We start from the raw sequence: 27,041 nt of genomic DNA, 5'->3' as shown, positions 1-27,041 counted from the left end.
ATTTGACAAAACCCACAATGGTTTCATAGCTTCTGGTTTTATAGCACAAATTTACCTGGAAATTAAGGGTGGCCTTTACTGTTCTTTCCCTCCATGTTGCCACTTCCTCCACTACTGCCACTCCTACAGTGCATTTTCTGGTGTTTTCAAGTATCCAGAACTTAAAAACCCAACACCCTGTAAACTATACAAAACAAGCTATGGTGCTTTTGTAGTCAGGCTACACGTGCACTCCGGGCATGTTTTGGTGACTTGGATTTGCTGGATGTGCTCCAAACTCACTGGAATTTGCCACGGATGATTTACTGTGTGTGGTCTGGCCAGTGATGAAGTGTTCCTGCAGTACTCTGGGGCATCTTCAACGTGTTGGCTTTACTGCACATGAACTGCAAAGTCTGTGTACCTGTATTCCTTTCTGAGATTTCCTGGACTGAAACATGGGAGCCTTATGCATATTCCTATATTGTGGGATACAGAAACAATCAGATGGTCACACAGCTACATGTTTAAGATGAGGCTGCATCTGCCTGCTTCCTTCATGCCCTAAATAGCTGAAGTCCACACCGTTCACTAATTACTTTCTGTGCATGCCATTCATTTCTGAGTCCAAGAGACATCTGCATTAGAATGAAAGGAATTTCTGAAAAAAATTAAAAAACAGGGACAAAAAAGGGGAGGAAACAGAATAAATAAAGAGAAGAAAATGCATAGAAAAGTTCTAGTGGTCTGTTTACCTGGACTGCAAACTCTATGGTTATAATATACATAACACAAAGGACTTTGATCTTGCTCAGTTCTTTGGTGCTATGATGCTAAATATGGTTAATAAAAATATTAATAGGTTGTACAGTCAAGAAGCTTGAAAGAGATACTGCTTTTAATGGTTACAGTTAGGTAATGTGTGTTGTTGCTTTCACTAAAGAGCATTAGGTGAAGTAACATGCAGAGAATGGTTTCAGTTAAAAAAAAAAAAAAAACACTTCAAAACTGAAATGAAATTTGGAACACTTTGTGAACTTTCCTCATCTCCTTTACATGCCTCCCTCTCTCTCACAGAATGCCTTGCTGCCGGCAGGATTTCGGCAAAAGGACCAGACCACTAAACCAGCCACGGGGCCTTTTGACAGAGAACGCCTGCTCTCCTACTTGGAGAAGCAGGCACTTGAGCACAAGGACAGAGAAGACTTTGTACCATTTACAGGAGAAAAGAAAGGTACTGTCTATCTTCATGTTGGTGTTGAGTAAGGAACTGCCTGGTCACAGGCATCCTATGCTGCCTGGCCATTTTGTGGAACATGCTGGGACAAAAGAGGTGGAAGCTGTCACTGTGCAGGGTGAAGCTCAGGAGTCAGATCTAGAGCTGCTGTAGTGGCAGATGAAGTGGTGGTTCTATCTGCCTTGCAGCTCTGGAGTTAGTAGCGGCAGGTTTGATCAGGCCTTTTGGTGGGTATTGGAACACACAAACACCAGTCCAGCAAAGGGCTCAAACAGCAGCTCCCAGATCAGCAAATGCCTCTCTTTGCAGTCAAGGATGGACAGAGGTGACCTTGCTAACCTCACTGCAAGTGTTCCCATGTTAAGTGTGAGGTCCATGCAAGGGTAACGTAGTGGGCGAGGTGTTTAGGAGGAAACATATAAATGCTTTTCTGAGTAAGTATTGCCTACAATTGCTGTAAGTAATAACTCAGGGAATACACTTACAAAATGTAAGTATTTTTCCACTTGTTTACTAGCACATCTGGTAATGTTATTCATGCAGACAGTTCCTCTGCTTCCCCTTGTCCTACAGCTACAGGAAAAAAAAGGGAAAAACAGGAAAACCTAATTCTCATCATTCAGACTTTGGTAGGATAACCTTAGGGCAGGAAAAGTCACATTTTTAAACAAACAGTTTTCCTTTGGCACCATTATCTCCTTTTCCTCAGTTACATACAGTGGATAGAAATGTCTACCTCAGGCTACCCCTTCGTTCAAGAAGGAACTTACATTGTCTGGGTTCATTTCTGGCCATCCTATGAATTTGCCACTATCTCAATGGGGCCTGTTTAAGGGAAAGTAGGTATTTCAAGAAAGACATAGGCACCATTTCTTGCTTTATGTATAATTAAAAACGATATAAAAAGTTATTTGCAGGCCAAGAGTTGTTACTATTACTGCATTGTGTTCTCAATCTTGGAAACAAAGGTTTTAGCCATTTTAGCTAGATCTGATTGATGTGTTATTTTATCATGCAGCATATTCTTTACCTACTTTTTGCCCTGTCTTAACTTGTGCTTGCTGCTATGCTCAGGCTTGATTTTGAGCCCACTGAAATGCAGTGGCACCACAGTGAGCTTACTGGTATCAGGAGTGCTCAAGCACATACTGTACAGAAAAGAAAATGGTTTATTTTCATATGGATTTATTGTTTCCAGTCTCCTACACACCACTGTGTTAGAGCAGTACAAGTTACCAGGTCTCTGCATATTTATACCAACACCTTCAGTCTGGTCTCACCTTACTGATATCTACTGAATTAGGGTGAAGACTTTGCATTTTGCATTGTAGTCATGTCTGATATCTCCAAATATGCCTGAAATGTAAGTACACAAAAACACAGTGACATGTGGACTCACAGACACCCATAGGACTGCCACTTGATCTGTACAGAACTAATCCCTGTATTGTTCCTGGCAGTGGTACTGCATGCATTGGCCTGTTTATTCTGTTTCAGTTTTCATTTGATGAGGCTAAAGCAGTATTACTCCTGTTTGCTTCCAGATGCCCTTAAAGTGGTTATTAGTGCTGCTGATTAATTCCTGGCACCTATGGTACAGCAATACCACTGCTTTACAAACACTAATATCCACCCATATATCTTTTCCCTCAGAACAGACTGAATTCAGCCATACTAGTAAAGCTATTCTTATTTTGGCTTTGACTCACATTTGGTTGAAATGACAGTTTTAAGCATTATCACCATTATGGGGTTATGACAGCATTTTAGGCTAAAGGAATGATTCCCTTAATTTCTCCTGTTCCTTGTGCAACTCCAATTCCTGACCAAATCCTCAGTGTCTGCTTTAGTGCATTGAGTCAAATGAAAACAACCACATTCTGTGATTTCTGCAGTCATTAATCTAAACTTAAAGAATCCTCTTAATTTTTCATTGAAGTCAAAGGCCAGATGCCATGAAAATACTTGTTTCTTTATTAGAAATAACATAATTAATCTGAGATCTGATGAGGTGTGGTACCTTGACAGCTGCAGACTAGATGAACTGCACAGTGTCATTTTTGTGCTGCTTTAAGGGAACTGGTTCTGAGGAAGAATCTCTTTATTTTGAACTTGCCATATCCCAAGCCAAGGACTCGAGTATCTCTCCTGCTGTCCCCGTATAGCTTGGCAGGAGGTGTCCTCCAGAAAGACCACCAGAGCACTGGGCTCTGCTGCCTGCTTTTCTTGTTCTCCTTCTCACCTTGCTCTGAACTGCAAAGATTTGAGACAGAATCTGAGCCTTATAAAACACATGACTGAAATCTCCATCTGCCAAATGTACTGAAATCTTCCCATGACTTGTACAGCAATCCTGCTAATTGGGTGAAGCTGGTGAAACATGATGAATGTTGCACAAAGGCCACACGTGGCTGGCTCTTAGAATCCATGCTTGGAACTGCAGTACTACTTATTTTGACACTTTCAGTTGAAAAAATGATAACAGAATGAATGTAATAAAACACTAATTACTTGATTTGTATTTATAAGAGTGTATTTTCTGAGCAAGGAAATAAAGCAATTCTGCAAAGACATTTCCAAGATAGGATACCACTAATTAGAGAATAATTAGTATTCTTCCTATGCTTAGTAATTTGTTCAGGACAAGTAATTTACATTTATAAAATGCATCCTCAAAAGAAATGAAAGAAGGATATCTCTTGAGGAAAAGCTTATTCCCCTCCCTCTGCATGTTCCTGGTCTCTAAGATGCAGTTACAGATTGGGAAGTACTTATATGATTATATTGTATAGCTATCTGTTAAATTATTTCTTTCCATGGTATCAGTACCAGAATGTAGCCATACTGTAAAGAGCCCCAAACTGATTTTACATTAATTCTGCTACTTAAAAAAAATAAGTTCTGGGGCAGCTCTAAAATGCACCCAGTTGTGTCTAATTAGAAATGGGAGGTGTTATCCTCGAGGTCCTTTCCAACCTAAGTTATACTGTGATACTGTGATACTGTGTTGATACTGTTGTACCATTTCGTGCTAGTTACCTCCTGAGAATATTTGTTTGCCAGTGGGATTAGAACATGTCCAGCACTGTTTAAGCTTTTCTTGATGTTTTGTACTTTGATGCTTGGCTGCCACTGGGAAAGCTTTTTATTTTGTTATTTTTAAATTTAGGAAGTGGGATGCTTCTACCAATTGTTAAGTGACATTTCTACTAGTTTCTATATTTATCAGGCAAAGCTGATGCTGACTTGAAAATTCAGCTGAAAAGAAAGAGGCATTTAAAATAGCTTCCTTCCAGAAGACTCTGTGATACACCAGGGGTATTTTAAATCTACTGTCTCTACCTCTTTTTTTTTCTCATTAATGTTTTATTAGACAGTGCTTGATCAAAAACAATACCAAGCAACTGCTGAAGGACAAAATTCAGTTGCCTGTGTTGGTCTCTATGCTGAACGCAACCATAAGGTTTTGATTGTACTAGAAAGCAGCCAAAACAAATTCCAGAGCTGACAGGGGTATTCTGAGTGGTTAAAACACAGGAAGTGTTAAATATGAGCTCAAGGTGGGGGGCTGATCATGCAGGGAATTCCCTTGGTTTTGACTCTAATTGTGGTTTCAAGAGGTTGGAAATGTGTAGCAAAACCCAGCAGACGTATGGCAGGCATTAGGCTTTGGCCCTCTGCCATATTTCAGCTTGGTGACGTACTACATCAATTACTGTACAAGACGAAGGTTTTCAGCCTGTATGGGATAGCTCTCAAATATCAGTGAAAACCCACGTTTTGTACTGAACCAGGGCTAAGACTGTCCAGGCTGATGGGCACACACCTAAACTGGCCACCATGCCATTTTTTCAGAACACCGTACCCCACATCCTTCCTAACACAAGTCAGGGGAGGGTACTTCATTTGAATGTCCTTATGGTAAGTGTTTAGTCCCACTGTGGTATGCATCAGTACAAGTTAGGGGCTGACCTTCTGGAAAGGAGTTTCATGGGGAAGAACCTGGGAGTTCTGGTAGACAAGATAACCATGAGCCAGCAGTTTGCTATTGTGACCAAGAATGCTAGTGATATCTTGGGGTACATTAAATGTGACCAACAGGTAAAAGGAAGTTCTCCTCCCCCTCTAATCTGCCCTAATGAGGCCACATTTGGAGTACTGGGTCCATTCCAGTTCAAGAGAGGCAGGAACTACTGGAGAGAGTCCAACAGAGGCTATGAAGTAGTAACTAAAGAGACATAGCAGTGCTGGAGTGCAAGCACAAAATACTAAAGAGCCATGTCAGTGCTGCATGTTTTCTCCTACTGTACATCAATCATCTCATACCAGTGAAGACCTGTGTTGCTGTAATACAGACATAAGCTATTAGCAACATTCCTCCTTCTGCTTTGGTGCAGTGGTTCTCTTAATGACATGATACTAATGCAACATAATTGAAAAAAAGTTCTGCTGCTGTGAAATATCATTAGATATGAAAAGTTTGCTATGCCATTTTTAATTGCTGTAAGGATTGCTGTTTCAACCCTTCATCCCCATCCCACTTTCCTGCAAGGTCTTCTGCTTCTTGCCAAACCATTTAATTTTGGATCCAATCCAGTTCTCATCAAAGTAATGGAAAAACTCCAGTGGATTGGGCTGTTATTATTTGTGGCTGGAAAGAGAAGGGGAACACACTTGTATGTGATTAAACAGTAATATTTTTAGCCAACTGATAAAATGGAAAAGGAAGAATGTAAAGATAATTAAACCAGAGAACTTTGGCCAAACCCTGTTTTCAGTTCCTCTGGCAGAGACCATCTATCTTGCATGCTGTGCTGTGCCAAGCAGAGTATCAATACACAGCACTAGTAATAATGACAGCCATTTTCAGAAGGTCAAAGTAGTAGAGTAGATGCTAATGAGTTCCAATTCCAGTTTCTCTGACAGACTCCATATAAAAAAGTTTGGAGTCAGTTTAGAGGCATGGTACCCTTCATGGAATGACAAAGGCAGTCTTTTCACCCCCAACACTGAAATGGTCTGTTTAAAGTTTTGATACTTTCTTCCTCTTCTTTAAGACTTGAATGTAGAACTGATGTTTGTCTCTTAAAGCACTGAAAGTGCTGCAATTGCTGACAGTAGTGCCCCTAGCCAGTGCCTTTCACTGAAGACCCTGCTTTAGTTGCTCATGACTTTGCCAAACTCACAGAGTTCACAATGAAATTTCCCATGCTGAGATTCTGCCTCAGGCTGAATTTTTGGAAAGTGTCAGCAAAAAGGACGTAGCTGTTTCCAAGAACAAGATTAGGAGAAAACATATTGTTTTAGCCATCTAAAGTAAATTTTTCCAGCTGTTCTTTTATGAGCTGCAGTGCCTCCATGCTTTGAAGAGGGGCCTTGAAATGTATGCCCTTTGCCATCCCCAGGGATATACACTTGAATTTGACATCTTCAAAATATTGTACTTTCTTGTATCTCCAGTTTGTTACAGCGCTCTCCAAATAATCCCCCTGCAGAGAGTCTTAGTCATGTCCTCAGAGCTTCTGCCTGCATGTGCAGACAGTAGAGCAGTGCCTGGAGAGATTTGGCATGGGCTGCAGAGGATGCTCTTTGAAACTGCACTTGTGAGAGGTCACTGTCACATCAGAACTAAGGGTAGGGAGGCTCTCTCTTGCTCTGATAGTTCTCTGCTCACTTTGTAAAGGCAGTCTAAAGGCAGAAAAAAGCCAACAAAGAGGCTCATGCAGAGACATGGAGAAATTAGGTTTTGAGCCACTGTGCAGGATCAAGGAATAGACGTGGCAGTTCTGGGCAAAGGAGCTGCAGAAGAAAGCAGTGGTAAAGAGAGGGCAGAGGGAAAAGAGGTGGTGTTAAGGGTCAGGATTCAAAAATGCACAAAAACAGGAGTCAAGGGATGGGAGAGGTACGGGGGGCAAAGAGGAAAGGAACAGAAGAGAAGGATATATGGGAGAAAAGAGGAGAGGAACACTACTAGTGTGGTGTCTAGCCCTGGCCAAATTTTAAGGTTCTTTGATGTCCATGGGAATCTGAAGCCTATTGGCACAGCTTCACTCTCTTCCTCATCTACTGCCATTCTACATCAGACATAAGACCTCTCTGCTGTGTTGGCAAATTAATCCAGATGCTAATCCAGAGGACTGCTGTAGGACTACAGGGATCCTAACTGTTGTGATAATCCATGTAAGGGGCTGATGAAATTCTGGACTTCTTTCTGTTTTAAAGACCATATGCTGTCTTTGTAAAAAAAATTTATCTGAGAAAGAAGAAATTTTCAGGAGAATTCTTTAAAGGATATCACTAAGGTGGTGGAATCACAGCACAGTGATTAAAGGCAGAGCTGCTGGTGCAGTTTAATTTCACTCTTTGTGTATATGCACAACAGATTTAGTAACTTTGGAAGGCCTAACTTTGCAACCTCCCCATTCCATCACTGTAATTTTTAAGACACAGAATACACAGACACTAATCCAAGAGCAACAGTACAGCAGCAATTACGATACCGCAGTTTTAGTTACTACTAGCTTTCAGCTTCACATTTAGTAGAACTTGGCACATTTCCTCCTTCTTAGTACACATTTATTCTTGTTAAGAACTAATTTAGCTCTGTTTTCATGAAGTATTTGTAGGGAGGAGTTTAACTAAGCCTGAAAAGAAAAGAATAGTGCAAAATGGAAAAAGTGAATCAGGTGCCTGTGATTTATGCAAGGCAGATTTCCAAGATTATTGAGTTTCACTTCTAAGGTCAGTGTAGCATTTTGTAGTTGAGAATAAACAGGCACTCACTGGAGTCAGTTACTCACTGAAAAGTAAGAAGTAATAAGTGTAACCAGATAGTTTCTTGAAAGTACAATCATCTGAACTACAGTGTATAGGAAAAGAAAGCACATTATCATTTTATAGTTATAGCCCCAAATGCATTTGTATCATGAAATAAAGACACTAACCTTAACAAAACTGAGGTAAAATCAAAGGACACTTTTACAGCTAAGATAAATAGATTTATTTCCCATTGCTCTCTGCTTTGTTGAGTTTTTGGCTTGTAGAAGGTGGGACTAAGTACCAAGAACTTATACCAAATAAAAATGGTAGCAATTTACATTTATTCACAAGAGCCTAATGACATAAGGAAGGCAGAGAGAAGACATACCAGAGGTGATGTTCCAAATGCTGTGAACTATGAAAGCAGTTCCAAATGTTTTTTAGATGGGGGACACAAGTAAAACCCTGCCAATTATGCTATTCAAATTCCTTTACCTTTCTTCCCTTATATAACAATAAACAAACAGACTTCAGTAAAATACACTTGAGGTAATTGCCTGCTCAATTAATACGTAGATGTGCCTATGTGGTTGCGTAGTTATAAGGAGATGAAGTTAGGGATACATCTCATTTCCTTGTTTGACATTGCTTTAATGGGGGCATGTGCATAATGCAGGAAATCAGACCTTGCTGAAGCTAAGTGGCAGAAAGATGTGTGTGGCCTCATGACTGTACCCAGTGTATTCCTTTTTCTTTTTGCTTAGAATTTGATTTCCTTTTATCTCACTCCACATTTCTGTGTATCTCTGTAGTCCCTTTTACTGGTTCTGTCTGGTTTTCAATGGATTTTTCTCTCCAAGCCTCTTTTGTGTAAAACACAAACCATATCATATTTCAATTTGAATAGAAGTTTTGAGGCGGGTGAAAAGGAATAGGTTTGCTGTTAGACTGAGCTAGGACAAATCTCCAGTCACTGTGCTCATAGTCAGGAAGTCCCTGGGTTATAATGAGCTGCTCCCATCCTCATCCCAGGTCACCCCAGGCACTTACCCCAGTTTGACAGAAAGAAGGGGACAATTGCATTGATCTACACTTAAAATTTCATGGTGAAAAAAAGCACTTTGGGTTCCTGACACTTAGAGTTTCTATGCATGTGTAAAATTAAATTCATGTTTTAATCTGTACACTTTTTTTTAATGGAATTGAATTTTGTTTTGCAGTTAAATACAAGAATATGAAATTTTTGTTGCATGTAAATGCAGTTATCTTTGTGTTGCTAACACAGATGCAGCTCAAGTGCGATATGTATAAACATAACTCCTGTCACTGTGTTTTTCATTGGTAGAAAGATAAACTATTAAGACTTAGCACAGAACTTCAGCATATTCTGGAGGCAAAATGCGACAGAGCCAACATTAATAACACCACATGGAACTTTATAATGAAGTGCTTTCTAAAATACCGGGTGGATATAAAGAGCACAAAGAGCAGCAGCCTCTCTTCATAAATCTCACTTTAAAATAATAAAATGCCACAACTCTTCCAAGGCTTCTTAAAGAATAAATTTTGGGTTTAAATAAATGATAAAGCTGGACCATTGAACCAAGCAAGCCACAACCCATATTTTATCTTGTCAGTGAATTCCATAATGGCACCGCGTAATGAATTTACAATGTACCAATGGGGAACTAGGAGGGACCTCATGAATTCTTAAACTTTGGCCTTAGAATAATGAAGGAAAACTGGTTGACAGCAATCTGTAAACACAGGCATGGTTTTACTGTTGGTGGACAGAGAATGAATTTCTAATAATGGGCTAAATGCATAAGCTTTTCTAACTTCTATCCGTTCTGCTGCTCTTCGCAGTGGGGTAATGCAAAAGACGGTTCTTATCTAGATAGCAGGAAAAAGAGTGTTTTAAAACCACCACTGGAAGCCAGCAAGGCTCACATATATTAAAGATATATATTACCATCTTTGACATGACCTTGCCCCTTTAAATATTTCATATAACCAGTAATAGACTTTTTCTGAAACGCTTGCCAAGAATGCTTTAAATGAAACTATCACTGGGAGTCATATACACAGTTAAAAGGATTTGGGCTGCCATCCAAGAATGACGTACGCCTGAAACAAATGCTTAAAAACTGTATTCCTGCATCTGTGAACTGCACAGAGAAAGTATGGGCCTCTACTGGTTTCCATTACCCCTGGATTTCTAGTTACACAAAATACCCACGTCCAATATCCATACAGAGGGACCAGCTGTGTTACCTATCACGTCCGGTTTACCCCAGACTCAAGGTCCTGTGTCCCCCTCCAATGTTAGGTGTGAAAGTAGAGACTGCCATCAGTATTTATACACGGTGTGGCTAGGGTTTGGGTCTGTGCAGAATCTATTGTCTGAGGGAGTTGTTTCATGCAAGCTATGGCTCTGTGGAGATGAGCACTTAGGGGTGAGTATTATTACTCAGGTAAGTGTCAAGATCTCCAATTGCAAGTATTACTTGAAACTCAGGTGGAACCACCTGTGACGTGAAAGGAAAATATTTCATGGACAGTACTCCTCACTATTGATTGTTTACTCAGGTATTCTGAATAATTTTGGTATTTTAGCTTCCAACATAGAAACATTTGTTTTTTCCTCTTATGTGCTATTCTTACCAGTCAAGCTGGCATCAAGTGTTAGTCCGTGTGTCTGGAAGTTGCCATCCAACAGTTCAGATTAGGTGGTAGTACAGAGGGAGTCTGAAATCTTAGCACCTGTGCTGTTATGAAGTCTGAAAAACATGACTAATCTATCTTCATGGAGTATTTATCTCCCCTGATTTCCACTTGACCTTTGTTTGATGTTGCTGGGATGGCTGTCTCCAGTTCACATCATCCAATGTGTGGTGAAAGTTAAAGTAATTCTTACCTTTGGCTCACAAAGACTTCTATCAGCCTCTTAAAAAATTACTTGAACTACAGCATAAGAAATGAATCACAATATAACACATTGTCTCTCTACATAACCTTTTGTCCAATTTTGTACTCAGAAATTATTTAGCCTCGGTACAAATATCTCTAGGGTAAAGAATTTGAATCCTACATCAGTGAACCTTGCCAGAGTTTAAGAAATTTCCATTAAATATTTTTTCCTGAGCTTATTCAGTGACCTTAGTCATGGATGCTGACAGTATGGAAATTGCTGTAGACAAACTAGTATTAAAGAGAGAAATGGATTTGGCATCATTTACATGAAAGTGATACTTTGGACCACAGTGGGGAAAAAAAGAGGATGACAGAGCTGAAAACCCAGAGAGAAGCAAAGCCTGTATAACTGAACACTAAATATCAGACCTGCATTTATGAATGGTAACAAAACAGTACCACAAATCTGTTACAGTTAAACTGGTCTAGAAAGCCATAGGATGTGCTTCAACCATTACATTCAGAATGTACAAAGCTGTACATAAAGTCAGTTTAAAGTTGACAGCTGGCCAAATCCACCTGCATCCAACAGTCATCACAGCTTCATTACAATGGAATTAACTGAAGTCTGTTTCAGAAGTAGTTGTCAGGGACAAGGTGAGGGGAACTAGTCTACAGTGGACAGTAGGATATGGGAATTCACAGAATTACTGGTCTGTAACACTGTGTGTTGCATGTGGCATCACTTCATGTATTACAGACCCTATGGGTTTGGTACAGGAATGTGCTGAGTAGGAGGAAAGCCCCAGCAGTGCTGGTGACTGAAGTCACAGAATCAGAGAATGTTAGGGGCTGGAAGGGACTTCGAGTGATGATCTAGTCCAACTTCCCTGTCAAAGAAGGATCACCTATACCAGGCTACATAGGAACTCATCCAGGAGGGTCTTGAATATCTCCAGAGAGGGAGACTCCACAACCCCCCTGGGCAGCCTGTTACATTGTTCTGTCACCCTCACAGTGAAGTAATTCTTCCTCCTGTTTCCATGGAACTTCCTATGCCTCAGCTTCCACCTATTGCCCCTTGTCCTGTCATTAGGCATCACCAAGAAGAACCCAGCTCCATCCTCTTGGCACTCACCCTTTAGATATTTATACACATTCATGAGGTCACCTCTTAGTCTCCTCTTTTCCAAGCTAAAAAGCTCCAGCTCACTCAGTCCCTCCTCGTAAGGTAGATGTTCCACTCCCTTAATCATTTTTGTGCCTCTGCACTGGACTCTCTTAAGCGGTTCCCTGAGGTCCTTCTTGAACTGAGGGGCCCAGATCTGGACACGATACTCCAGATGTGGCCTTACCAGGGCAGAGATGAAGAAGAACCTCTCTCGACTTACTGACCACACCCCTTCTAATACAACCCAGGATACCATTGGCCTTCTTGGCCACAAGAGCACATCGCTGGCTCACAGTCAACCTCCCATCCACCAAGACCCCCAGGTCCTTTTCCCCTTCACTGCTCTCCAGCAGGTCAGTCCCCAACTTATACTGGTACATGGGTTGTTCTTTCCTAGGTGCAAGACTCTACACTTGTCCTTCTTGAACTTCAATAAATTTCTCCCTGCCCAACTATCCAGCCTGTCCAAGTCCCACTGAATGGCAGCACAACTTTCTGGTGTGTCATCCACTCCACCCAGTTTGGTGTCATCAGCAAACTTGCTGACAGTGCTTTCAGTGCCCTCATCCAGGTCACTGATGAATATATTGAACAGCACTAGTCCCAGTACTGACCCCTGAGGGACTCCGCTAGTTACAGGCCTCCAACTAGACTCTGTCCCATTGACCATAATTCTCTGACTTCTTTCCTTCAACCAGTTCTCAATCCACCTCAGTACCTGATCACCCAGACCTACACTGCCTCAGCTTAGCTGCAGCCCTAGCTCAGGTTTAAAGGGCCTCGCTCCAGCCATTTTCACATCATCACACCACTGAGGTTGACTCCAACAGCAGGCTGAGGGGTAGTGGGACTTCTTGTGTCATATCTAGATTTAACCTACAGGTTTCTCATTTCATCAAGGCAGATGGTCTCATTCTTGGGGGAATATCACATGGAAACACACACCTGCTGACCCTAGTGTGAACAGCAGCATACAAGGAGAGACAAATGGGAGTCTTTTTTGTGGAACATGTGGTTCAGTTCAGTTCAGACTCCTCAAGCTTGCAGAGATGGTCAGGATAGGGCTATTTATGGGAATGATCATCAGGAAGCACAGAAGGGAAATACTTATGGAGAGACCTGGAATCAAACTGAGTTGCTGGAAGAGAGCAGGTTTACTGAGCTTTCAGATTCTGGTATGGAATTTGGTAAATGGAAAGTAGGATGGTTTTAACTACTTCCAGTGCCTTATTTAAATATAAGGATGAAAATTCTGCAAGCTTTTTGTGTAGATCTGATTCTGCCTATTTAAGGTCACAGAAACTTCATAAATATCCCAGCTGTGACTGCTCCTGGGGATTTATTTTATGAGATTTGCTTCCACATTAACAATCATCAGCACAGAGCAAGTATGCAGTTTCTAGTTTTTGAGTGTTGCTAAGATCCTGGTACAGAGGACAGCATCAAGTAAGAAAGAGGAAAACACAAAATTGATCATATTTCAAAGCAGTTCCACTGTCCCAGACCTGTTCCTCAAGCTGCCAGGAGGCAGAGGAGTTGTTCCACTGATTATTCATGCTGGCTTTTTTCTTTCCTTAGGAAAAATATTTATCCCCAAAGAGAAGCCAATAGAAACTCGTACAGAAGAGAAAGTGACCCTGGATCCGGAACTAGAAGAAGCCCTGGCCAGTGCTTCAGATACTGAGCTGTATGACCTTGCAGGTTAGATAATATATAGGTATGATTCCCCCTGCATGTCCAGTTCTTCTCTGCCTAGACCTGCTGTCAGGAGTGTCTCATGATCATCTCTCAAGCATCTGCAGTTTCAATACACAGTGGTGGCCACTCTGTGGGACACACATGACTTCAAGCATGACTTGATAGCTGCTGCATTTTAGACTTCTCTCATATAACTGATGTGTCACACAAGGAGAGAAGACAAAACAGCTAACAAGATTTGGGGAAACTAAAGGCAGATGGCAGACTGCAGGCTAGGGTACTTGCACTGTAGTGGAGGCCACTGATCTTACTGCATCTGCATTGTTGTAGCCTGGTAGTGCTACCTCCTCTCAAGTCTGACATCCCAAACGGTTAGGGTGAACTTGTTAGATGATTTAATGGATGATGAGCTTGCACCCATGACCAAATGTGGAATCTAACCCTTTGAGTCAGAAAGTTAGTAGTCAGCTGATTAGACCTGGTATCCTTACCACTTTTAATTCTTTTTCTTTAATCCAGAGTATAGCCTCTAGACTGTGCACAAAGGAAATCATTTGGAAGCATATCAGCTTGCATAAATAACATTTGAACCTACAGTATAACAAAGGCCAATCTGTAATTCTTAAGCCATCCGTGATTTCCAAGCAGTTTGCATCACAGGTGTGTCATATGCTTATGCTAGCAGAAGAGAATCATCTGAATCCATAGTCTGGGAAGAAGCAAACTAGCCAGGGCTGGTGTCAGTGGGTCATCCTGAAACTTGGCTTTACCTGGGTTGAGCCCTCCCTATGGAACCATTGACTTCTCTTGCCTTGTCCACCCAGTTCAGAGTGGATTCAAGCCTTCGCTGAGCTCTCTGAGGTCTGTGGCCTACCTTTTTGGGGCCCTAGTCTGTATGAAAAAGACTTTGTTTTCATTAGGGAAATCTAATCAAATATTTCAGGATATTAAACTAATCTGAATCTGGGTTAGATGAAGATTAAACTCAAAAATGTTGTAGCTACTATATTGTCCTATTGAAGTATGTGATCCTGCCATTATCTTTGTGATTCTTGGCTACTTCACCCATTTCTGCATGCATTAGCCCTGGCTCTTGAGTGAAATGTGGAGTATCACAGCAATCACAGGATTATAGTGCAGCTGGCACACTCAGGAATGCTGAAGCTCTTGGAACAAACTTCCAAGTTCTGCTCAGCTCTGGTCAGTATCCAGCCATTCACAACAGAATCTGTGGCTATTGAAGCCTAAAGAGAAAGAATGGGTAGCACACCTACTGCCAAGAGTCCTGAAAACAGACTCTTAACAGCAACTGAAGAGTCATTTGCTGACAGAACATAGTATTTTCCATAAGAAAAAATTAATGATGAAAGTAAAAATCTACACTAGTTAATAACTTTTAATTAATGCATGATCCCACAGAATAAAGTCTAGTTAGGTTATTGATGGGAGAAGTGTTGGAAAACAGAGCACAATTTAGTCTCTAACACTGTGGAAGTTGAGTCACATGAAAGATAACTTTGCAGCTTCTTTTATGGAGTTTTGGTTTCTCTTGTTATTTCTCTCATAACTTTCTATCCTATCTTTTAAGTCCTGGAATGCTAACATGCTTTTTCCCAAGCACATTGGCATCCATATGCTTCTATAAGAAACCACAGTGTGAATACCAATTTATTATGCTAACCACATGTACAGGCAAATTCTTCTCTTGGTATTCTAACAATACAACAAAGAGCAGCAAGAGGTTCAGGTTGTATATTAGGGGGGAAAGGAAAAAAAAAGGTATTAGGAGTTTAGCACTGAAATGAATTACCAAAAGAGACTGTGAGATTTCTGTCCCTGATGTTTTCAACACCCAGCTAGACAAAGCCATGGCTTGACCTGGTTAATGCTGGCAACACTCCTGCTTGAGGGAGAGGCTGGACAAGATGACCCGCAGCCGTTCCTTCCAGCTGGCATTTCTGAGATATGCATACTGCATTGATTCTGTCCTTCAAAAACCTATATTAAAAATGTCTGTATCTCCAGGATTTCAACCCCTAAAGATTCTCCCTACAAGCAAGCATGACCCAGAGTGAATGTTTTACAAAGGGGGATTTGTTTGGGGAACTAATCTAAAATTTGTAGGAGAGATTTTTTTCTGCAGTCATTGTTCCTGCCATTAACATTGTGTCCTGTTACACATTCTAGCTGTTCTTGGAGTGCACAACATGGTCAACAACCCAAAATTTGATGAAGGAGGAGCACGCAGTAAAGATGGGAAAGGAACTGTGAGAAGTAAGCAAGCACATTTCTCTTACAGACTGCATGTAATCTTCAATGATTCGTACACGTATAGGTTGGATGTATTGGCCTAATTTAGTGGAGTGCAACTGGGTTTTACCTTGACTGATCTAATTAATCCTGAGGGGTGCTTCTTTAAAGTAAATACAACCTTAAAATTCATAATCTATAAGGACAGCAGTACTATGCAAATCATTCCTAAGGATCTTTGTTTTCCTAGCTCTGCAGAGGTGCTTGGAAGGATGGGAGTACCGAAGAGTAGAATAGAATAGAATAGAATAGAATAGAATAGAATAGAATAGAATAGAATAGGATTAACCAGGTTGGAAAAGACCTTTGAGATCATCAAGTCCAACCTATCATCCAACACTAATCAACAAAACCATGGCAACAAGTGCCCCATCCAGTCTCTTCCTAAACACTTCCAGTGATGGTAACTCCACCACCTCCCTGGGCAGCCCATTCCAATGGCCAATCACTCTTTCTGTGAAGAACTTCTTCCTAACATCCAGCCTAACACTCCCCTGGCACAGCTTGAGACTATGTCCTCTTGTTCTGGTGCTGGTTGCCTGGGAGAAGAGACCAACCCCCACCTGGCTACAACCTCCCTTCAGGTAGTTGTAGACAGCAATAAGGTCTCTCCTGAGCCTCCTCTTCTCCAGGCTAAGCAACCCCATCTCCCTCAGCCTCTCCTCATAGGGCTTGTGCTCCAAACTTCTCACCAGCTTATCCAAGACATATATTTTCATTCCACTTCAGTTTAAGCAAGAGACAGAAAACATAGTGAGCCATAGCTAAGAGGTGGCCACAGTGCAGGCCAGACCATCTTACCCCCAGTGCCTACATTTACACAGCTAAAAAAGGACATGTACTCATGGAGCTCAAATGTGGCAGAATCCCTGGCAGGGTCACTCTGTGACCAGAGGCACATCAAGCTGCTTTCACAGGCAGGAAAAGGATGCAGGGATGTGCTCCTGCCCTGGCTGCAGTCTCCAGTCTAGTTGCAGTCCAGGCTGCAGTCCAGGCTGCAACCTCCACCTTAGTCCTGTGGCAGAGTGGTACAGCATTGCCTTGGCTCACATATAAACACTATATGGATCCTTACATGCCTAGGAAAAGTAATCATTCAGGAAATCCCCCAATAGAAACAGATGTAGTTACTGAAAACAAATCCAGAGATGCTTGCACTAAACAAACAGACTTTGGTGAATCAGGCCGTAGCTCAGCAACTGACAGGAGGTTGGATGGGAGAAATGGACGCAAGCTTTTCTTGAGAGCTGCCAAGCCTTGATTCAGAGCTCATCACCAACAAGCTCTGGGATATCAACTGGGCTAAATTTTGCTTTTTAGGACAAAGTTGTTGGAATGCCCTTTTCCAGGGAAAGAGTACTCAAAAAATTGTTTGCTTCTTCTAAGGCTACAAGAACAGCAGCTATCTTTACCTTTCCATCCCACATTACTAAAGGGGAGATGGGAAAATAGACAGGGCACTATGTCATTTTTCTCAGGATTAAGACTAATCTGTGAGTCTCCCCAGCAGGGTCCTGTGAGCTGCCATCTATCTCACAACACACAACTGCATGCATTACTAATCCACATAGATTTCAGAATACTTTGTTGTACTGAGTCAAAATGTCAGCTATGTGAGTCAGCTAAACTATGCTCCAGTCACACACTTAAGAATCAGACAATCGCCATCACATCACTGTATTCTGTCCAAAACCAACACCTCTCCTTAGCCAAGCGCTATGCTTCAGTAGAAGAGACATCTCAAAATTCACCCATCAGTGTGGCAAAACACCACCATGGTTAAAGAAATAAGATAAAGCTCATGGGAAGCAAAGTAGAAAACAGAAAGTACTGCTAAACTCTAGGCTCTATCTAGTTGGAGGTGTCCCTGCACACTGCAGGGAGGTTGGACAAGATGACCTTTGAGGGTGCCTTCCAACTCAATGCAATCTGTGAATCTTTATATACTGTGATGTCTGATCTGAGGACAGAGTGCAAGTCCCCAGTTTGACAGGATGTTGCCACAAGAGCAAAAAATGCTTTTCTGGTTTTCATTTATGCATTTTACCAGAGGCTTTCACTTCCTTACTCCCTAGGAAGGCTGGATTGTTATCCAGGGATGTGTGAGTTCTCTCAGGGAATTAGTGAAAAGGATAAAAAAAAGAAAAGGGTGAAAGGGAGCAGAGTGCAAACCAGCCCAAGGCATTTGTATAACTTCACCTCTACCATGAGTATGGGTTCTAAACAAATATTTGGTTTTCTTTGGCCCATGCTGTGGCATAAACTTTACTCATTGCACTGTACAGCAATGTGTAGTGCATTGAGACTTGAGCACCAGTCTTCAAAATAACTCACTGTCCACAACAGAAAAGAAAAGTGCTTAAACATTCTTGTGGTCAGTAACATAGTCCTTTCTTGCCCCCAGTGGCTTGGGTGGTCAGGACTTATAAATGAATCTTCACAAGCATGTATGGGAATGAGAAGTACTAATTGTGTTCAAAGCTATGATTTTTATGCATCTCTAAGAATATTTATAGCTCATAGCTTCCAGCGTTAAAACTGGATCTCTTTGGAGCATGAACACTCAAAAACTTCATAAATCTTGGTGCTGGCAGACAGTCTTGGTTTTCATGCTTTGATAGTTTTATTATTTAGAAAGTGCAGATGTGATTTTACAAGAGCTAATTGAATTGATAGCATCAGCCAAAAGAAGGAAACTGAGTGGCCTCCTTTATGCTAGCACAGACTATTCATAGTGGCAGGACATTTTCTCACTAATGTAATGGTAAGTTCTGAGCACACCTTCCTTTGCAGACATTAGACAAAGAACAAAGAAGCCCTTGCAGTATATTATACCCTATACAATAACCTTTAAAGCTGCTTTGGCTCAAGATAATTTTACTGGGACTTCTGTACACAAAGGACGAATTTGCCTGTGCCAATAGTGCCTAGCCTCTGTGACCACAGTCACCTGTGTCATGCTTCTGGATGCACAGAAGGTGCCAAGGGCGTGGCAGGGCTAATACTCCTGTTTCCAAGTTCTGTAGTTCATACAAATCCTTTCTTGAATGCTACAGCATAAGCTTAAAAGGGAATTGAAAAGCAAGATAGTTGCTGCTGATGCCTGTTCCTCCTGTCAGCTTTTAATGAGATCTTGTGTTGCAGATGTGGTGAAAGGTGAAAAGGTCAAGCCCATCTTTGAGGAGCCACCTAACCCAACCAATGTGGAAGCAAGTTTACAAAGGATAAAGGCAAATGATCCTAGTCTTGTGGAAATTAATCTCAACAACATAAAGGTAGATGGTGTGGTCTCACTTATGTCATCTAGCAATGTTTATTTAAAATGTCCAAAGCCCTTGCCTTTTATCTCCAGATTTTGTCTCTCTTTAGCGTTCAGAAAACACAGGACACACAGGAGAGGGATGTGGAGGGAACTGTTGTAAAGGCTCCAAGGTCATCAGTGCCTGATATTGAATTAGATGCCAATTAAAAGCCCAAGGGGTGACTCCCTCTGACTGCCTTTCTTTAGCAGATTGTAAAGCAAGATATCTCATGGGCACTATATAATCATCACCAGCCAAATTCAATTATCCCACACATGCAAACAGAGGAGGAGCTGGCACATGGAGACTGAACAAGCAGCAGCAGAATAGGAAAGCAGCTCAAGAGAGTGATCATGTGCTTGAGTTGGCCTGACCCAGTTAAAGGCAGTGCTGACATTGCATACTAAGGCAGGCCTCCACAGGCCTCTGGAGGCCACTATAAGCAGAGGATGCTTTGTCCGTTCTGAGATACTCTTAAAAGCACCAAGGATGTGACATGTAGCTATAAATTAATCAATTTTATAAGAATTTAAATCAGTGTCTAGAGGTGTGACTGGCTTTCCTAATCACTGCATTTATTTTCTTAATGTAGAATATTCCTATTCCAACACTGAAGGAATTTGCAAAAGCTTTGGAAAGCAACACACATGTGAAGACATTCAGCCTCGCAGCTACTCGAAGCAATGACCCTGTGGCTATTGTAAGTTTAAGTTTAAGCCCCAGAATTTAAGTAGATCTGTGTCTGCTTCAGAATGCGTTTTTCATTTTTCCTTGCAGAATTTCCCAGTGACTGTACTAAACAGAAGTGTCATCTCTTCTGATCTACCTCAACGTTGTTCTCAGCCTAATTGTGTTTTATTTCTTTGTAGCTACTAAGCTATATTTTTTTGGACTCCCCAAAACTCTCAAGTTGTTATCTCATATTCCCTCTTTTTGGCCCTTCAGGCATTTGCAGACATGTTGAAAGTGAACAAAACACTGAAGAGTCTGAATGTAGAATCCAACTTCATCACTGGGACGGGTATTTTGGCACTCATCAATGCACTGAAAGAGAATGAATCCCTGACAGAGATTAAAATTGACAACCAGGTAAAGAGAGAGCATTGAGTGAGCTTGCTTTTGTTTCCCTTCTCTTTGGATTCCCAGACGGTCCTCCTGGAGGCCTCTGGCAAAGTCAAGGCAGCCTCTGTGGCTTGGGTAGCTCATGTCCCCCACCCATGAAAACCAAACAGTGAAAAACTTCTAAATTAAACTGGTCAAAGCCAAATATAAAAGCTGAGCGAACCGGCTGCCCAGGAGGGTTGTGGAGTCGTCTTCTCCGGAGATACTCAAAACCCACTTGGATGAGTTCCTGTGTTATCTACTCTAGGTGATCCTGCTCTGGCAGGGGGGTTGGACTGGATGATCTTTTGAGGTCCCTTCCAGCCCCTAACATTCTGTGATTCTGTGAAATCTCCAGGAACAGGATTTTCTTTGTAGTTGCAGCACAGCATGGACATGTAGCCGCTTGCTTCTCTCATGTGAAACAAGTATTTTCTTTTCTTTTGGGTACATTTCACCACATTGCCAACAGAGGCAGCAGCTGGGGACAGCTGTAGAAATGGAGATTGCTAAAATGCTGGAGGAGAACTCCAAGATTCTCAAGTTTGGATATCAGTTCACAAAACAAGGTCCAAGAACCAGGGTAGCAGCAGCTATCACTAAAAACAACGATCTGGGTAAGATGATATTATATCTACTCAGTCACGAGCCAAGACTTGACCTTCTTAAACACAATTCTTCCTGTTTGTACATAAGCTTGAATTTTAACTCTGTAACAGTCAATCTGCTATATGAGAGGGGTTATGCATAGCTCCACAGATTCTAGAATAGACAACAACAAAGATCCTGTGATTAGGAGCCACCATTCTTCTCTTTCTCCCACTCCTTCAGCCTTTTCTATAGAATCATCAAATAATCTTGGTCGGAAGAGACTTTAAGATGATCAGGTCCAACTGTTAATCCAGCACTGCCTGGACACAACTTGAGGCTGTTTCTTCTTGTCCCATCACTTGTTACCTTGAAGAACAGACTGGCTCCCACTTTGCTACAGCCTCTTTTCGGGTAGTTGTAAAGAATGATAAGGTCTCCTCAAAAGCTGATAAGGTGTTTCCAGTGGAGCACTCTGGACTCCCAACTGCCCTGTCAGCTCTTCTGGCCAGTAAGTAGAGAGCCAAAGCCCATTATGTTTGTTCAGTGAACATAGAACAAACTTCTTTGCCCTGCCCATAACAGACCAAGTCTGCACAACCAAGGGAAGAAAAATTTACTTTCCTGCCTGCATGTCCAAATACAGGCAACAACAACAAAGCTTTGAACATTTTACTTGAATATGACTTGCTCTGCCTTGTGTGCTCAGTACACAGAGTAAGGAGGAGAGGACTAGGCAGGAGTAGTTTAGAGTAAGAAGGGGGGAAAATTAATTATTTAAATCAATTCTACTTTAAAGTGGGATGTCAAACCATGAGGCTTTTCCTGGCTTCAGCTTGGGTTTCTCTCTGTGAGAACAGAGATATAAGTTGAGCTTGAACCTACTTCTTTCATACATCCTTTTATTTTTTTTCAGTTTTAAGTTTTAGCAGTCCCTAAGCATTCCAGTGATACACTATTGGTCCAGTATCCTAGAAGGGTATTTGAAACATCCCACTAATGAAGGGAGAAAGACCTTTTTGTCCCCCTATTTACCTAGTCACCATTAGACATATGCCCTGTAGCTAATCTTAATGTTCATGGTTTTGTATTGTATGGTTTTGTTCAAGATTTAGTAGGACAGAATGCTTAATAGCATTCCATAGAATACAATAAATGAAGCAACAAAACACTGAAAGCAGACACAAATGACTGATGTTACACTGTATGCTTTGGAATAATGCAGTCTGTTTGCCAAGAAAACACCATGAAGTAAACCTCCTGATAGTGAAGTAATGGGATGTTTGTGACAACATAGTTATTTACTCTCTGTAGTGAAAAGCTTTCATTCATCCAACTTTACTGCTTTTGTTCTGTATTTCAGCAGTTCAGTATCAGAAACAGGAAATAGTCTGATGTAACACCAAATTTCATATCACCTGAACAGGAGAACCTCACTAATCTTACCTGGCAAAGTTTGAGAAGATTCAATACATTTTTATTTGGATATGAAGTAGCAAAGGCAGCCCAACCAGACCTGCTCTGTACCAGCTGTAATGCGTTCCAAGTGGTGTAAAAATTCACATGGGGCTGCCTGTCAAAATAATTCTGCCCATAACAGAAAGCTCATCACTGAGCTTTGCTAAATGGCAACTTCAGCCTACTGGGATTTTAATGAGAATCCACAGTCAATTAATTTACAATCAGATGGTTGATGCAATGATAGTATGTGAAGTTTAAACAGACAATTTAAGGTCCAGTATGATGTTTTCCTTGTTGCCAATAGTCGCTGATATCAGTATTTAAGAGTACTTTAAATATGTATATTTCTAAATTTAGTATGTGATTATTGTTTGCCTATAGCACACACTCATACAATTACAAAAGTTGTCAATTTTTGATGCCTAATACTTAAACAGTCCAGAGGACTGCCAGGAACAGACCATTATCAACTTAGGTGGAACACTGTGGCTTTTAAAAGAACTGTAAAACTGTAAGAGAAATCTAAATAGAGCTAGTGGGAAGAAGCTCTAGAAATGGTGATTTCTTATTCTATAACCTTCAGCTCAGAAATGGATTTTTATAGAAAATGTATTGATACAAGCACTTGGTGAAATTCTACAGTCTGTGCTGTAGAAAAGTGCAGTTTAGATACAATGGGTTTGTTTAACATCGAGGTCTATTAACTACAGCATTTACGGACATAATCCTGCTGAGTATTTCTTAGTCACTCCTTCCTTCCTATTCATGTTACTGGGAAGGGAGTGTGTCAGTGAGACAAGTCTCCTGGCTCTCCAGAAAGCCCTACTGACTGCTCTTTTCTTGTTTGATTGGTCTAGTTCGTAAAAAGCGGGTGGAGGGAGAGCGGCAGTAGCAGAGCCATTGAGGACGCAAAGCAAGACTGGAGGCAACCAACAACAGCAATCTCAGAGTGCTCGCTGCTCAGAAGGGAAGGCACCAGAAAACCATTGCAATGGGAGTTGATTGTTTCTGTTCATGTCTCCTTATAACCTTGAAAACACAGCCTGTTCATTTTTAACTTTCACAGTTAATTTTTATGAGAAAGATTCATAGCTGGTTTTGATCAGTGAAAAAGATGTTTTGCAATATCTGAAGCCAAGATGCAGAATCTTAACCATGATACTGAGCATAACATACAGCAACTCTGACCCTTATTTTAGACACCTTTTGATTTGTTAAAACCTGATCTTGTGTATGGATAAGGGTTCTCTGCTGAAAACAGAGACTTTAGGGACAAGTTCTGCAATGCCTTATGTTTGTGAATGATCCTTACTTATACATGTGTAGCCCTGCCCAAACTGAATCCTGCCATGGGATGCCCCAGCAGAAGAACTAGTAATGCCAGTACACATTTGCAGGGTCACACCCTTGAGCCTCTCTCCTGCAGTGGGATCTGGACAGCTGGAACCTCATTGGAACAGCACCCTTCTGTCTTGGGTCTCCACCCAAGTGCAGGATCACGCCTAGTCACATAAACACTGTCAAAGCCTACCTGTTTACATACACTTAGGCTAGGTGGATAGTTTTTGCAATGTTACACTGATATTTGTTACCCTTACTTCACATTGTAAAGTAATATTAGTGCTGCCAATCCTATAGACTCTGAATGTTTTGGGTTTTTCCTAGGCCAACAGGTTTTTATTTGCTACTAGAATGCACAGTTTACAGCTATTAATCTAAACAAGTATTCTGAGCAATATTTGTTTTGCTTTGAGCCAAGTATTTACTTTTTTTTTAGTTCTGGTATTTATGTATATTTGATAGTATTATAGAACTGTTCTCAGGACCTTTTAGATGAAGATTAATGAAATAGTTCACCTAGCAGAGCAGCTGTGCTCCTGGGAAAAAAAAACATCAAAAAGGGTACTCGTGACAGCTGCATAACTTAAGTTTATAGCCTCCAGTTCAGGTTTGTCCCTGTATCACGAGGCACTTTGGTATTTGCATCAGTGCTGAGCTGAATAAGGGCAGATTTAAGCATGTGCACAAATGCTTTTCTAAATCAGGGCCTTAAAACTCAGCTGCTGCACATAATTTGAAGCCAGTGGAAACCACTCATGAAGCAGCAGCAAATCCCAAGGCTCAACAGCATAAAAAGTTTGGTAAGAATTCAGCCTGATGTTTCATTTTGTATGTTTTAGTCTAAATCTATTCTCCATCACTATTTTACCACTGCCAACAATTGTCTCTAACAGCCAGAGGATCATTTTGGTTGCTCAGATACATGCTGTAAGAGCTAAGGGAAACTGGGGTTAGGTGTGCCACACATACCAGTGCTTTCAGAATGCTGAAGAAGTACACTAAGGACTAGTGCTGCTACCCAGGAAGCACCAACCTCTCCTCCAAGAGCTCCATCAAGACAACAGGGATGAACCACTGCTACCTTCCTTCACCCAGGTGATGGGAGGTTGTGGTCATTGAAGCATACTCCTGATCCAGTGGGGGAAAGCCTCTGTGCAACTGAGCATTCAGCAATTAGAAGCCAGAGGAGCCCCAGGAGCAGTCAGAACAAGTTTAATGTACTTTCCTGAGTGGTGTTTTCATGGCCAGAGCCAGGGTATGAAGATGAACCCTCCCTCCGTGCCTTTTATAATGAAAAGTAGTAGGTCAAGGCAATGCTCTTCCTGTTAGATACTGGGGTCCAAACTGAATACCATGCTCTTAAATCCCACTTAACATAGTTTGCTAAAGAGGTCTGCTGAGCTAGGATGTGAATGCAGCATCCACAGTTTACTTCCCTGGATACCTCCTTGACAATTTCCACCTCTCCTTTCCTTCCCCAGAAGGCTAAAACTTTTGCTTTGCAAGTAAAAAACGTAACACATGGGGGAGCCTTGCTTAAATTTTAGCTGCATTCATGCAGGATTCTCTGTTAAAAATTTTTTGATATCCCATTAAAGAAAAAAAAAAAGAAGAAGAAAGAAGTTTGTAACACATAGACTTAAATAAAGAGTCCTTAAAAAGCATGCAGATTACCAGGGGAATCCTGGGCTTTGCAGCATCAAATCCTCATCCCCAAAACAGAAAGATTATGGCTACTGACAAACTTCAGTGAAGAGAATCACAGTCTGTGTTTTCTTGCCCTTTGAGCCAACCAAGGGAATCCCAGCTATCAATCAGGGTTTCTTTAAAATGTGTTTTGAGGATTTTTTTTCAATAGGTTTTTTGTTTGGGTTTTGTTTTGTTGTTTGTTTGTTTGTTTTTTCCCTAAAGGTTGGTACATGTATGTGTTGAAAGGAAACAAGTGCAATCCATTTCTAGTCTTAATTGCCATTTAAAGTGTTGGTATTTGCATGCAGTGGTTTTACAAGGATGGATTGGTTTGACTGCTTCATGATGTCTGCAATATGTCATCCTGTATAGCTTTGCTCAGAGCCAGACAAGTGGTTACATAGTCAGACGGCTCCATCCACGTCAGCTGTGGTTTGCTGCATGGACCAACAAGGTACCTGGCTGCAGAAAGCCCTGTGAGCTCTCCGTCCTTTCTTCATCTGCCATGCTTTTTGCACAGGCAGGTTTCCTCTAAAGGGAGGATTCCTCAGGCACTCAAAAGTATCATCTCAAACACCAGCCCCACCATGGACTAGCAGACATTGGCTGGAGCTGCACACCCCATGGCAAGTTACCTGAGAGATCTGGCTCCTTCACATGAGGAGAATTCCTGATCCTTGGCCATTTGCTCCAGGCAGCTGCAGCCAGCCCCAGTCAGAAGACTCAATGACCAGGGAAGTCTCTGTTCTGCCTCTTTGGTGTGCTCCATACAGGAACTTAGTTGTCACCTGGCTTGAGCATCACAAGGAAAACATTGCAACGATATAAAGATGTGTTCAATGCAACAAGAGCACAAAATGGTGATGCTTGGAGGCAGGTTTTCATATTAATAGAGAATTATTTAGCTGGTTAAAAATCTTTGCAACTAACATGAAGGGGGTCAGGATGTGAGTAGTTATTTTACTTCTTTCTCCTTTCAAGCAACACCTGGCCTACTCAATGCTGAGTGAAGAACATGGACAGAGGACTCCGCTTTTCTTCAGCTAACATTCAGGAGTAACTGTCTATTTTTGCACATTGCTTCTCATGTTGACAGCTTCACTTTGGTTTCTATTTTTTATACTTTCTTTTTTTTTCATGGAAAAGCTGAACTTTGTGAGTGTCCTAACATATGTGTGAGCCGTAGCGTGCACTAAGGGCTGTATGTGTACATGTATAACTCTAGGTGAAGATGTTATCTCTGGAACAAAAGTAATTTGCATGCGCACAGAGTGGTGCATATTACTCAAGAGGAAGAAAATTGCCATGCTCTGTAACAGTGACTCCCCAGCAGTGTGGTTTTTCTAAATAAACCTTGATAAAGGATTTGGCTTTTGAAATTTCTTACAGCTTTGTGACTTGAATCAAGCCTCCCTTGACCGAGCGAGTCATTCTTCATTGGAACGGGCTGCCCAGGGAGGTGGTTGAGTCGCCGTCCCTGGAGGCGTTCAAG

General features: G+C 41.4%; 1 protein-coding gene across 1 annotated transcript in view; it reads left to right on the top strand.

Annotated features, from left to right (window-relative positions):
• LOC137443805 (tropomodulin-2) overlaps window positions 1-25,737 on the top strand; it is a 38,312-nt gene extending 12,575 nt beyond the window's left edge. The window contains exons 3-10 of the mRNA XM_068143830.1: window positions 1,057-1,213; window positions 13,638-13,760; window positions 15,945-16,031; window positions 19,212-19,342; window positions 19,962-20,069; window positions 20,315-20,458; window positions 20,943-21,087; window positions 23,377-25,737. Of these exons, the coding sequence (XP_067999931.1) occupies window positions 1,057-1,213; window positions 13,638-13,760; window positions 15,945-16,031; window positions 19,212-19,342; window positions 19,962-20,069; window positions 20,315-20,458; window positions 20,943-21,087; window positions 23,377-23,411 (930 nt within the window). The 3' untranslated portion in view covers window positions 23,412-25,737. The remainder of the gene's footprint in view (window positions 1-1,056; window positions 1,214-13,637; window positions 13,761-15,944; window positions 16,032-19,211; window positions 19,343-19,961; window positions 20,070-20,314; window positions 20,459-20,942; window positions 21,088-23,376) is intronic.
• Window positions 25,738-27,041: the final 1,304 nt, after the last annotated feature.

Source organism: Melanerpes formicivorus, unplaced genomic scaffold (assembly GCF_026170545.1).
Source record: "Melanerpes formicivorus ecotype bairdi unplaced genomic scaffold, bMelFor1.0.p_v2 SCAF_10, whole genome shotgun sequence".
Lineage (NCBI taxonomy): Eukaryota > Metazoa > Chordata > Aves > Piciformes > Picidae > Melanerpes > Melanerpes formicivorus.
Note: the sequence above shows the minus strand (reverse complement) of the source record. Positions and strands in the feature narration are given on the sequence as shown.